The sequence below is a fragment of the Carassius auratus genome, chromosome 5 (assembly GCF_003368295.1).
Source record: "Carassius auratus strain Wakin chromosome 5, ASM336829v1, whole genome shotgun sequence".
NCBI lineage: Eukaryota > Metazoa > Chordata > Actinopteri > Cypriniformes > Cyprinidae > Carassius > Carassius auratus.
Window position 1 is genome coordinate 13,585,479 of NC_039247.1, and position 14,155 is coordinate 13,599,633.

The 14,155-nt window shown below is 38.1% G+C and overlaps 2 protein-coding genes across 2 annotated transcripts; one reads left to right on the forward strand and one right to left on the reverse strand.

Moving 5' to 3' along the window:
- Positions 1-762: 762 nt before the first annotated feature.
- On the reverse strand, positions 763-3,289 carry LOC113076432 (rho-related GTP-binding protein RhoG-like). The gene is made up of 2 exons (XM_026249088.1): positions 2,966-3,289; positions 763-2,666 (listed from the first exon to the last, which is right to left on the reverse strand). Exon 2 carries the CDS (start codon positions 2,641-2,643, stop codon positions 2,068-2,070), a length of 576 nt encoding a protein of 191 aa, XP_026104873.1. The 5' UTR covers positions 2,644-2,666; positions 2,966-3,289; the 3' UTR covers positions 763-2,067.
- An 826-nt stretch (positions 3,290-4,115) lies between these two features.
- LOC113076450 (calcium uptake protein 2, mitochondrial-like) lies at positions 4,116-13,897 on the forward strand. Its single transcript, XM_026249119.1, has 12 exons — positions 4,116-4,384; positions 7,173-7,308; positions 7,486-7,517; positions 7,675-7,750; positions 7,914-7,961; positions 9,036-9,118; positions 9,574-9,627; positions 9,707-9,801; positions 10,184-10,355; positions 12,523-12,631; positions 12,750-12,907; positions 13,215-13,897. The coding sequence occupies exons 1-12, from the start codon at positions 4,190-4,192 to the stop codon at positions 13,314-13,316; spliced, it is 1,260 nt and encodes a 419-aa protein (XP_026104904.1). The 5' UTR covers positions 4,116-4,189; the 3' UTR covers positions 13,317-13,897.
- The last annotated feature ends 258 nt before the right edge of the window (positions 13,898-14,155 follow it).

Here is a 14,155-nt window from a genome sequence, read left to right on the forward strand (position 1 = left end):
GAACTATAAAGACCAATAGGTATCACTTTACAATAAGACCTCTTTAGTTAATCTTAGTTTATGCATTAACATTAACAATGAGCAATAGCTACATTTGCTACAGAGGTTATTAATCTTTGTTTAAAAAAAAAATGCAAGTATTAGTTCTTGTTGTGCATTTTGACCAGTTAATGGGAATAGTATTCTTAAAATGATAAATAATTATTCACAGTATTTAGAAGTGCCCACGATAACAATATCGTGCATATTAATTACTGTGATATATCGCATTACTGAACACCGGCACGTCTAATTCCAACGAACCACTTTTCTTCTAGTTGTACATCACCTATATGAAAATATAAATGGTTTATATATTAATGAATATGAATAAATATAAAAATATATTTAAGATAATTTATTAGCCTTTTTTGCTTTAATCTTGAAGTGGTTTGATGGAATCAGTTGTGGGTTGAGAGACCAAACACTAAAATGTTACATCATCCATGAACGTGAGACGTACCAACTAAGACATCCCATCCTAAAACAAATGTTAAGCATTCAGACCTAAACATTAGACCGTTAGTCTAACAATGCCTCAACACAAATCACACATACCCAGCTGATGGTTTTGTTTATCTGTGAAAGCATTGTAAAGAATCTCAGAGATGCAGCTGTTCTTTCTTTCTCCCACTTGTTCTTTCTCATTCCCTCTTTCTCTCTGCATTTACGCAGAACGTCATGAACAAATCTGAGGTCAAAGAACAGAAACCAACCATTCTATTTTACTTTAAAACTGGTTTATTTTCTCATGCAAGTGGAGGTATATTCTTAAAATAATGAGTTTCAAGAAATAAAAACAGCTTAAAAAAAAAAGGAATACAAAGGGGCCAATTGTTGGTGTGTTATTGATGTCCTATAAACAAAATTGTTGAGAAAGCAGCCTTTAGCTTAAAAAAAGGAAAGGTAAATAGCTGATGTTTATCATATAAAAAGAAGACATTCAATATATAAAATTTAAATGTGGACCCAAATGAATGTATGAATGAAATTAATGTTCTGAGTTATTGTGTACATTAACTACAGTCTGGATGTTTCATTGTATAACGGAGATGAAAGACAGTGTTTATCTCCTCCATCAGTTCTTATCAGGTCACTTCATTGGAGTGAATCAACATTCAGGGTAAAATACAAATAATACAAATATTAGTGGCACTTCAGTTTCTAAAACAGGGTTGTAAATTGTGAGGATTCAGGCACAATGATCCAAATACAAACGATCTTCATTTCTACCTCAAGAGTGTTATAAAACAGCACTATATCCCTTCATTTACAGCTCTTATAGAAGGCAGGTAAGCTACAAAAGCTCTCTGTAAACTTTCAGCAGCCCTTTCCAGCAATAAATGTCAACTGACACCCAAAGTAGCACCTTAGATATAATGAGCAGAGAGGAAGGAGTTTATGAGATGTCAGAGAAGGGGCCAAGCACTAAAGGCACGCTGGGATTCCACAGAATTTCCTGATTTAAAAGTCAATCAACCCCACAAAGGCAACAATACAAGACAATGGCATGTTGTGGTATACGTAGGTCATCAAGCCTAAGGATCTCAAATTAAAATACCATGCATATCAGGTGGATTGTGAGCCCTCCTAATTGTGTTAGTGATGCGGTACGGGAAAGACGGCACCTTCATAAGACATCCAGTCTGAATTTAGACCGAATTTACACTTTGGTGCATGAAATATCCTCTGAGTGATTCCTAAAAATATGCTGGGGTTTTTAAGGCTCTACAGCAAGGTAGAAGTCATTGATGCCTATAGTCCTTCAGACAAATCCACTCCACTGCCCTGGTCTGCCTGACTTTAGATTACAACACCGTATTTATGTCTTAGGTGATACATACATAAAGTTGAAGCACAAATACACCAGCACACAGTCTCTCTTATTAACAGTCTGTGCACTTATTGCTAACTGTAGTGTAGAAATACAAACATAAAGTGGTAGCAACACACCTTTGCAGAGACAATCACATGACACTTACATTCCACCCTTCATAAAATCTCTCTCAAGCACACACCCTCACGTAGTTATAACAGCACACATTTCTTGGCATGCTTCTTGGCATTGGGGTAGAGAACGGCCCTGACTGCTTCGTTGAAGACCTCTCTGACCCCCTCCTGCAAAAGGGCTGAACACTCCAGATATCGCACCGCACCAATGCTGCGGGCCAATGCGCTGCCCTGCTGTGGAGTGGTTGGACTCATCCCCTGCTCTTTCAGCTTCTCCAGAGTCTCCTTATCCCCTCGCAGGTCTCTCTTAGTGCCTACCAGCAACACAGGCACACCAGGACAGTGGTGGCACACTTCCGGGTGCCATTTATGCCGGACGTTGGCATGAGAGGAAGGGCTGGCCACAGAGAAACAGATGATGAAGACGTGCGTCTGCGGGTAAGAGAGGGTTCGCAGGCGGTCGTACTCCTCCTGACCCGCCGTGTCCCACAGGTTGAGGCTGACGGCACGGCCATCCACACAGGTCTGAGTGCTGTAGTTGTCGAAAACCGTAGGAATGTATTCATCTGGGAACGCATTAGTAGTGTAGGAGATCAACAGGCAGGTCTTTCCCACTGCACCATCACCAACAACAACACACTTTATGGTCTGCATTTTGTTGCCTGGCACAGAGGTCCCTGGAAAAGAGAGAGAGATTTCATAACTCACTATAGAAGGAAAAACATCAGTTAAGACTACTATACAACAGGGACATTTGCAGTTTGTCTGTATAAATCGAACAGACTATCCGTATGAATATTAGTTATTTTTACGTATGAGACCTCTGCAAGCAACAAAGACCCAAAACAAAGTAATAAATCTGTTCAGCTAGTACGTTAGCAACTGATCCGCTAAACAAAAACGGCAGGTATGGGAATTAGTAAGGCAGCACCGCATTAACCGTTGCTAAACGTGTATTTTTAAAAGTAAAACTCACTGTGTTTGGGTGGTCTGGGGAGCTGGATGAGTGTTTGCTTTGAGCTGCTCAAGTTTCCATCATCGCAGTGGCAGAGGCGCTTTGCTAACCGACTAGCGGATGAGCCTCACATTAATCAGTTATTAAACATAGACAAACAACTCACGGAGGTCTCTAACTAAGCATAACAACTGTACAAAACCTAAACACACCTACGAAGTCTCGAAATACTTTCAAATGAACATCATTTGAGGAAACTAAAACAAATTCTTCTATGTGATTCGCAGTCCCTTTCTCTCACTGGCTCATTCTTCAACTTACGTTATGGGCAACGGAGACGACATTGACTAACACGCCCATGTCGCAAAGGCCTGTGGGAAATGCAGTGTAGTTTGAGAGTAAAAAAAAACTACAAATGTTTGAATTTACATTTGTGTAGTCATAATTTAATGTAAAATTAACACAGGTGTGACTGATTTACGCTCTTGAGTTACTAAACGTTTTATATTTTATATTGGTTTAACGCGACAATGACAGTATATTCTAGGTGTCTTTTACGACTTCCACTGTAGGTCCCATGTGAAGGCTCGCCCTATTACTTTCGGGTAACGTGGACGACATTGTTGACCAAGTAAAGGCATTTTTTTTATATATATAAAAATCAAAAAATCATATTTTGTATTTTGATGTAGCTGGTGTGTTGTCATATGATTAAAAGGTTTTTTACCTGCTGTTCTGTGTTTCAGAATTAGGACTTTCTACCTCGTCCCATCCTTTTCTCCTTCTCATCTCGCATCATCAGCTATACTACAGTCATAAATTCCCACAGTCTATTTAAAGTAGTTTTACTTTCCCATATGCCACACGAAGTATTTCACTTAAACTATTTAAATTAGGCTAAATGTTAAGCGGTTAAGCATTTTATTTAGTTGTTGATCTGTAATGTGTGGAACACCGTCATTATATGTATAAAGTAATATATTTCTAATAAGACGTCATGTTTCATTACGCCAGAATATACACGGCGTGGCAACAAACCATTATGACTAAAAACGACTAAAACATCAACCTTGTTTAATGCACTTTTACAACTCTGCAGATGCGACTTCAATGACTGTACAGTCCAAGCGTCAGGCAAGTAGTGTACAGATGCTCTCAGTCTGATGGGGGCGCCACATCACAGCGTCTTATCACTCTAACTTCACTATCGACCAAAGCAGACCGATAAAAACTTCCCGAAGAGTAATGGCGACTTGGACCAAGTTAGGCGTTAGTTGGCGGAGTACAGTAAGACGTCTCTGGTCTCTCAGAAATACAGGGTGTGGTCGAGCTGTTGGAGCGGGTCTTGTGGCCTCTGTTGTAGCAAGCGGATTTATTCACTATAAAAATGAACCGCGATGGATACTCTGGCCACACGTCGTGTACGCGGAGGACTCGAAGGTAAACAAACTTTTCTAATCAGATACAACTTTTCAAATGACTTTTCAACTTCCTCAAACGTCATGTTGTCTGTGAAGTTAAAGACTGAACGGGCGTACTGTCATGTCCTTTGTTTGTTCGTAGAGTCATATGCTGATACAGTCATCTGTAATGTAACTTTAATACTGAAGTGGGACCGACTGATATTTACATTATTAAACGGGTTTACGCGTGTTTTAGTTGAAGCGTGTCTAAACTGTAGCCTATGGTATGTGGAGGCTCGGTAAATCCTAATCTCTTTTGTTACAAATGGTTGTTATGTACAGTCATGGCCCATGACTGTACATAACAACCATCATGGCCAAAAGTTTTTGCAGTGACATCAATTTTGTGTTTTGCAAAGTTTGCTGCTTCAGTATTTGTAGATTATTTTGTTTCGATGGTATACTGAAAAACAATGATAAGCATATAATAAGTTTTAACTGCTTTTATTTGGAACAAATATAATGAGTCAATATTTACAGTGTTGACCATAGTTCTTCATAACCTCTGCAATTCGCTCTGGCATGCTGTTAGCTTCAGGGCCAAATCCTGACTGATGGCGATCCATTCTTGCTTTATTAGTTCTTGGAGTTGATCATAATTTGAGGGCTTCTGCTTGTCTACTCACCTTTTGAGGACTGACCACAGGTTCTTAATGGGATTGAGATCAGGGAGTTGCCTGGCCATGGATCCAAAATTTCAATGCAATGATCTTCGAACCGCTTCGTCACTCTTGCTTTGTGACATGGAGCTCCATCATGCTGGAAAATGCACAGATCATCACCAAACTGCTCATGGATCGTTGGAAGAAGTCGCTCTTGCAGGGTGTTTTGTTACCATTCTTTATTCCTGGCAGTGTTTTGGGCAGAATCAGGAGAGAGCCCACTCCCTTGGTTGGTCATCAGAGAAAATGACTTTGCACTAGTCTTCTGTTCTGCTGTCCAATCCTTGTACTTCCTGCAGAATTTCAGTCTGTCCTTGAAATTTTTCTTGGAGAGAAGTGGCTTCTTTGCTGCCCTTCTTGACACCAGGTCGTTGTCCAAAAGTCTTGGCCTCACTGTGCGTACAGATGCTCTCAAAGCAACCTGCTCCCATCCCTGAGCAAGATCTGCACTGATGGAGACATGCTTCTGTAGCTGACTCCTCAGGAGGAGACGGTCCTGGCGCTTGCTGGACACTCTGGGACGTCCTGAAGACTTCTTCACTGATGATCCGGTAGTTGGTTCTTTCATATGCAATATTCTTTGTAGCAATTTCCTTGCATGTGAGGCCATTTTGATGTAAAGTGATGATGGCTGCATGTATTTCTTTGGAGGTAACTATTGCACTTCTTTCATCCTTTTAAAGCAATCATCATAATTTATAGCAATTATAGATGTGACTAGTACTCATTCACACTTTCACATGCATTGCTGATATGATTATTCAGTTAATGTTCAGGATCAAAAAATATTAAAATTAGTTGTTTTTGTTTGTTTGTTTGTTTGTTTTTTTGTGTAAAAAATTGTCCAATGAAGCTCTTAGCAATTATTTAAAATGCATCTGATCAATCTAAACAATAATTTAGAAACAATGTGAATGGAAACCACAACAACTTGCTGCAAACTTTGCAAAACACAAAATTTATGTCACTGCCAAAACGTTTGGCCACGACTGTACATATATTTTAGATAGTTTGGATAGTAACACTGTTGCCATCACATTGTAGGTGGAGCTCTGTCTGTATAGTGTCATATGAAACAGTAGCTACAATGTGTCAGCTGTGTTACTTAATTAAATGTAATACAGCTGACACGTTGTATGATTAAAATCTGGAAAATCTGACTCATTGACTCATTGTATAATGACTCATTGTATAATTAAAATCTGGAAAATCTACAGAACAAATTTAAAGAGTAAGATGTTACAGTCAGATCCAGGAGTTCATTATTGAAGTCAATACTCATGACAACAGATTGCTGTAACCATAACAATTCAATAAACTGCTTCAACTATTTTAAGGTGTTCTTATGATATCAGGTGTTTTATTCATTGTAAACCTTTGCTGAAGAAAAAAATATTTCATAATTGTTGTGCAAAAGAAAATAACAAGTATGAAATCTTGAGGCCACATGTCTCTCCAGCAGTCTTATTCTAGTATTTATATATTATTGTAGTTCCTATTGAAATTTTAAATTAGTTTTTTTTATATATTTATACTTTACATTTACATTTTAATTTTAAGCTTTAGAATTTTAAGTGCAGTTGCCTTTTTTATAATTTTTTTTTATTCCAATTCAACTTTTAAAGTTTAAGTTCTTAAGTTTAAAACTAGTTTAAAATTTTAACTTTAGTTTTCATCTTAATTATTTCAGTTATTTGTCAAACCAACATTTACCATTTTTTTTAAGTTTTTCATCTAATATTTATATTTTATATTAATTTAGCTTTTTTTCTACGAATGAAAATATTTTTGTATTTTATATTTGTGTATATACATTTGCTTACTTTCATATTTATATAATTTTTATATTTGTGTAATTTTAGTTAATGACCTTACAGCTCCCCTTCTTGCCTCCTGCGTTAAGTCATCGAATTGTCAACGACTCTTTGTTTAAAATGACACCAAACTTTCCCGTTTCAACATAATTTCAATATACTGCAAAGAATAGAATTCACAATTCAAATGTTTTATAATTATAAAGTCCAAGTCTAGCTCTAAATAGAGTAGAGGTGCAAGGCTCATGAAACATCTGCTCTTTCTCTCCACTTTTGTATATCTGTAAAGAAAGAGATCATCACAGTACCAACAGTATCAATGAGACGCCTGAGGTTTAACCAGTTTGCCTCCATAATCTATGAAGAGGAGCCATACATGACACCCAGAGACTTCCTCCATTCAGTCATGATGGAGAAGGTAGACCGTAAGTGAAGTACCACCATATGGATGTGCGAACTCTCAAAAACAAACAAACAGTCTCTTCAAACTGTTTCACACACTGTCTTCAAACACCACAACACGCCTCGAAGCTATTTTTCTGTTGATTTTTACTATGCTGCAAAATATTGTTACAGCAATCCTTGATCTGTCTCTCTTACAGAAAAACTACATAAAAAGATGCTGACTAAAGCAGTAAGTGTGTATTTTAGTTCACATGAATGTTACTCCAAACACAAAGAGACTTGTTCGAAGTGAATACTGTTATTAAATGATCGTGTATGATGTGTGATTTTGCTGGAAATCTGAGACAGTCAGAGCTTTGCCTAACATCTGATTGGTCCATGGACAGGATGTGGACAATATGATAAGGGTGGCTTCCAGGGCTGAGGCAGGAAACAACATGTTCAGAGGAATCGGAGACAGAGGTATATGTTAAGCAAACACGTGCCTCACAATTTTTACAATGGTATGGTTTATTAAAATACTTCTAAATATTACATGATTTAGTGATTTAATTAAAAATGTTAACATTGAATATTCATACATCTCCTGAACCTTTATAATAAATCTCCTGAACCACTGTTTCAGGGCTGATCTCTTACACAGAGTACCTGTTTCTTCTCACTATTCTCACAAGTAAGTATTTCCTAACCTTTTCACATAATTTCATACACCATGTCCTATTAATGCTAGTCCAGAGTTTGTATGTCACTGTTTAGACTTCAGTGCTTTTAGCTGCTTGATTATCAGATGGACACACATTTTTAGTCATAGTGATTTGTAGCAAAAAATGGACACAAAGTTCAGCAGGACTTGTTCTGTACTTCACAATTTGCAGTTATTAGAGGTCTGATTCTTTGACACTGTATCAAAATAACTCTGCACTGTTCTGCACCACTACTGAATCAACAGCATCATGGAAAAAAAATCATTTTGGCTGAGATTGCTGAGATTGTTTGAATAGAAATGTGATAAGGAAGAGTGACTGGCTGCTGTGAAATAATACAAACACTATAAATGGTCCGTGCATCATTGTACTCACTGATTGCATGCAGTATTAAACATACAGCATGAGCATATAGTCTAGTTTGAATTAGACATCTGATGACTTGTTTTGTGACAATTAAAAATTGTTGATAAAATTATTAAGTGGAATAGAAATCAGAATATGTCCTTACGATACTCATTCCCAATAATTCACAGAAGACAGGTACAAAGAAAATGTACTCACTGTACAATCACAGTGAAGTCTGAGCACTGTAATTTATGGTTCTTTACCTGCTGGAATACAATCAACGATTATAGTTGATCTGCACTGGAACAGATGTACACAAAGACAAATTCAAATTAGTCATGTTTTGAGCTCTATGTTTGTTGTTGATATAAAGTTTTCCTAATTTAGTGACAAATCCAAATATATTGCTGTTGTACATGTGCATGTTCACTCAGTGTTTGCTATGAAAATAGGCTGGAGTTACCATAACATCAAAATTATATCACAGTTATATTAGTAAATTGACTAACACTGACCTGCAATACACCAAATCATCTCATTCATTTGCTTTATACTCATCAGTTTTCCCCATGTAGCGATACATTTTGTGTGTGTGTGTGTTTGGTGGTGGGGGTCTCTTTTGCTCAATTGAGGGGTCACAGATTATTAAGTCTGTATCCATTGCTGTACTCAGTTTAACTGCACTGTGATTCCAGAACCTCAAACGGGATTTCATATTGCTTTCAAAATGCTTGATATTGATGGCAATGAGCATGTGGACAAGAAGGAATTTCAGAAGGTATGAAATGTCTTTTCATGTTAGATTATATGACACGGTTTCCTTCACACTCAAATTGATAAGTTTAATTGTTGTATAAAAACACTTTGTTGTAAAAGTGTATAATTATATGAAGGTGTGCAGAACAAAGAAAGTTCTCCTGACTGGATTTCTTTAAGTAATGTGGTCATTAGGGTGTATCTGCTTTGTGTTTCTGTTAATGCTGGCATGAGATGAGACTGATGTGCTACAGGTATGTAGGAGTGGTTGATGCATGATTGGTGCATGATTGAAACATCAGAAAAATGCATAAATTATTTAGAATTTAGTCTGATTTAAATGTTGAGTCTATTCACAGTAGTGAACACACACACCATAGTGAACACCCCCGGAGCAGTGGGCAGCCATTTGCATAAACACAAGAGAATAAGGGTGAATAAGAGTCAGTTATTTGAACTTTGCTCTCTTTTTTGAAGCTGAAGAAAGTAATTCGACCGAGGAAAGAGCTCCTAAGGCAGGATGGGGCAGAGGTGGGTACATGTTGTGTGCCTAGCTGAGTTTAATATCAAAGTTCTGTTGTACTGAATAGCTTTGTCTGTTTCTTTACAGCTTTCAGACAATGTTGATGAGGTCAACACTACACTACAGGTGTTCTTTTTTGGAAAAAATGGCAAGGAAAAACTCCAATACAAAGATTTCTGCAGGTGAAGTAAATTTACCCCAAATTCATACTACCTGTGACTACTTTAATATGTCAGTGTCTGTATGATATAAACTATAATTTTCTTAATGAATAGTACAAAAATAGCATAATTGGTAGAATTTCCAAATTAGAGTGTTTTTATTTAATGTAGACATGAGAGTATCAGAATACAGCGACATGTATTTCAGACCTCCAGTAAAAATATTTTATTGAATATTATAGAATATATTATAGAATATGCTATTTATAGAATATACAATGTTCATATAAGTATACAAGTAAACTGCCTCTCTAACTACAACTGATAGGACACTATCCTGTGTTTCAACTTTTGTTTAGCCTTGAGAGATGTATTGCAAGGATTGTTTTTTGGTTTTGTGCAGGTTTATGGAAGACCTGCAGGCAGAAGTGCAAGAAGTTGAGTTTCTGCGGTTCTCTAAAGGGATGAAGACTATGAGGCAGGAGGACTTTGCTGAATGGCTGCTTCACTACACCAATGAAGAGAACAATGAGGCATACTGGGACAACATGAAAAAGAGGATCCCTACTGGACAGGTAGCATGTTTTAAACGCTAACATTGATAGCCCTAAATATTTTTAGCATTTTAGTTAAGATTAGATTCAACTTTATTGTCATTGCACATGTAAGGTACAAGGCAACGAAATGCAGTTAGCATCTAACCACAAGTGCAATAAGTACAGGATATGAAGTGTCTACAATATGTTACAAATGTACAATAAATATAAGGATAAGGCAGTACTATGGACATAATTTACAGATGGATTATGTAATAATCCATGTAGACAGTGTTTTCTCTGGATGTCCTCAATAGCAGGAAGTAGTGTCCCTGTGATGCGTGGGGCGGTTTTCACCACCCTCTGCTGTCCCTTGCGGTCAGCAACTGTGCAGTTCCCATACCAGACTGTGATCGCACACTGGTAGAAGTTCACCAGGATGGCTGAATACAACTGGTTCTTCTTCAGTGTCCTAAGGAAGAAGAGGCGGTGGTGAGCCTTCTTGACCAGGCTGGAGGTGTTTGTGGTCCAGGACAGGTCCTCTGAGATGTGGGTTCCCAGGAACATATAGCTGGAGACACGTTCAACAACCGTCCCGTTAATGTGGAAGGGGTCATGCTTGCTTCTTCCTGAAGTCCACAATGACCTTCTTTATCTTACTGGTGTTGAGGAGCAGGTTGTTGTCAGCGCACCATGTGGCCAGGTGCTGTACCTCCTCCCTGTAGGCAGTTTCATCGTTGTTTCTGATGAGGCCAATCAGCGTTTTGTCATCTGCAAACTTGAAGATGGAGTTGGATCCATGCTCAGGCTTGCCAGTCATGGGTGTAGAGGGAGTAGAGGAATGGGCTCAGCACACCGCCCTGTGGTACGCCGGTGTTGAGTGTGGTGGTGGTGGAGAAGGTGTGGCCTGACTTAACATGCTAATGTCCAGGTCCCCAAGTTTTGTAGTCAGCTTGGAGGGAATGACAGTGTTAAATGCTGAGCTGTATTCAACAAACAACATCCGTACATATGTGTTGTTATTGTCCAAGTGTGTGAGTACAGAGTGCAGCACTGTGCATACTGCATCCTCTGTGCTCCTATTGCTACAGTAGGCAAAATTGGTGTGGGTCCAGTGTGGGTTGGAGGCAGGCCTTGAGGTGTTTTAGGACCAGTCACTCAAAGTACTTCATAACAGCAGGTGTGAGTGCTATGGGGCGGTAGTCATTCAGGCATGTCAGGGAGGAGTGTTTTGGCACTGGCGCTATGGATGTGGATTTAAAGCATGTTGGCACATTTGCTTGGGTGAGGAAAAATGTCTGAGTTGAAAATGTCTGTGAAGACCCCTGCAAGCTGCTCTGCACATGCCCTAAGCGCACGTCCAGGAATCCCATCGTGACCAGCAGTCTTGCGTGAGTTGATCCGGCTCAATGCAGTGTAGATATCTGTGGAGGTTAGCTTGAGGGATTGGTGGTCTGCTGACAGTGTGATCTTGGTGGCCGTCTCCTGGCTGTCACTATTGTATCGGGCATAAAAGTATTTTAGCTCATTAAGGAAGGAGACATCTGAGGCTGTTGGAGTGGAGTTGCTTGGCTTGTAGTCACTGATGACCTGGATGCCTTGCCACATGCATCGGCGGTCAGAGTTGGAAAAGTGTTCCTCTACCTTTTAGCTTGTAATTTGTACTTTTTAACACGAACCGACTTGAATAAAGTCTGATCTAAGGTCATCATTCCTAATTTGAGAGGAATAGATTCTAAATGTAAATAAAAAGTGGCTAAGAAGCCAGTGGCCACCCTTCAAAAATTTCCAGCATATAGATGAGAAATTGTACTCTATGCAGCTCTCCATTAGTCATATTTCTAGAGTAGAGTGAGTGAATCTGATGTCACTCCTGAGTACATGATATTTAAAGTTCACCAAGAGTTACTATACATGCCAAGAGACAAATGGCATGTAGAGTAACTCTAGAGCCTGCTGACCTGTTTGCTAAGTGCCATTTAAAATGAAAACCATCACCTGGCTAATATGATATAAGTTGAAAAGCATGGTTTATTGCATTGCATTGTACATTTAAATTGTAAAATAAAAGTTAATGTTATCAAAACCAGAAGTATTATTTGAAATTGTACATTCATAGCATCCTGTAGAAGTATTATAATTCCTTTTGTACATATTATAAAGTTTCTGACTTTTTTATACATGTATAATTTTTTTCTTTTGTCAGAGCATCACCTTTGATGAATTTAAAGCATTCTGTCTCTTTACCAACAACCTGGAGGACTTTGCCTTCTCAGTCAAAATGATTAATGATGCCAGCAGGCCAATAGGAATGGGTAAGACTGATCTGGATGCCAGCAGTTATTAACTTTTAATAATAAATGATTGATTATCCTCAATATATGTTTTGACCAGTCAAAATTGTATTGATTCACTCACTTTTTTTCTCCATAGCTGAGTTTAAGCGAGCAGTGAAGATAGCGACAGGCCACAACCTTTCAGAGAATGTTTTGGACACAGTTTTTAAGATCTTTGACCTGGACGGGGACAACTGCCTGAGCCATAAAGAGTTCCTCGCTGTGATGAAAGACAGAGTACTTCGTGGACTCCGGGTGAGAAACATTTGGCCCTTTTTAATTGATAAATAATTCTTAATTTCCATAGTTTCATTTAGTCAATTTACAATGTTGTGATATTAATAATTTGACAAATATCATTAGTGTTAAAAATGTTATTGGTGCTCAGATCTGACATAAATGCTAATTTCTGTGCAAACAACAAGGCATATGATGAACAATAATTCATCGAGCAATTATAGCCAAAGCTTTTGACAGTAGTTATAAATCTTTGTGATTGCATGTAAGTGGCTCAGAGCAGTAACCGGTAGAGTTTCTAGACTACTGATTGTGTGTTGTTTAGGTTCAGCCCCAGCATGGTGTTTTTGGTTACTGGAAATGTGTGAAAAGAGAGACACTGCAAGGAGCTCAAGAGGCTCTCCGTGAAACCGGCAGCCCAGTCTGACACAGGAAGAGGTTTGAGTGTGTGGCTGGTCAGTTGTGGTAATACCTTTACAATGGTTACATAGTCCAAAGAAAATACTGCTTTTGAAGTTATGTTGCTGTTGGCCCAAAACATAAAAAAGAAACAATATTAATATAAAAATTGGTGATTTCATGTTATGATGAGCTTTATTGGAAATCTGTGATATGTTTTTCTTTGAATTTGTGAAATGGCCTGTGAACACTCCAAAAACATTACACTGTCAGTTTATGATTTTTCTTGTGTGGATAACTGTTTAATAGGAAACACATTGTTAATTATATATATAGACTTAGTTTACTTGTGGTGTGATGTGGTGGCTTTTACTTGTCAGGATTCTGGACTGTCTATGTTGTGTTTTGCCCCTGTTTCTGTTCTAGTGTACCCTTACCTGGTCTTGTTCCTGTCCTCGTTTAGTTTAATTAGTCATCCCATACACCTGTGTTTTTCCTATTTTCTTTAGCCCCAGTGTGTGCAGTCTGTGTTTGTCGGTTCTAAATGTCACTGTGCTACGTGCAACTCCTGGATATCCTGTGGATTATTAAAGATTGTTATGTGTGAAATCCCTTGTTTCTTCTTTCCTCGATCCAAACAGTAGGCAACCATGACATTACTATGGAAGCCCATTTTTTTGCCTCTGAAAAAAATGTATTTGAGACTTTTTTTTCACAATTCTGATTTTTCTTTTTCTCAGAATTGAGTTATAAAGTCAAAATTAGGAGATATAAACTTTGATTTAATAAATGAAGTCAGAATTGTGTGAGATAAACTTGCAGTTGTGAGTTAGAGTTAGCATTGTGTGATTACAAGCAATTAAATTG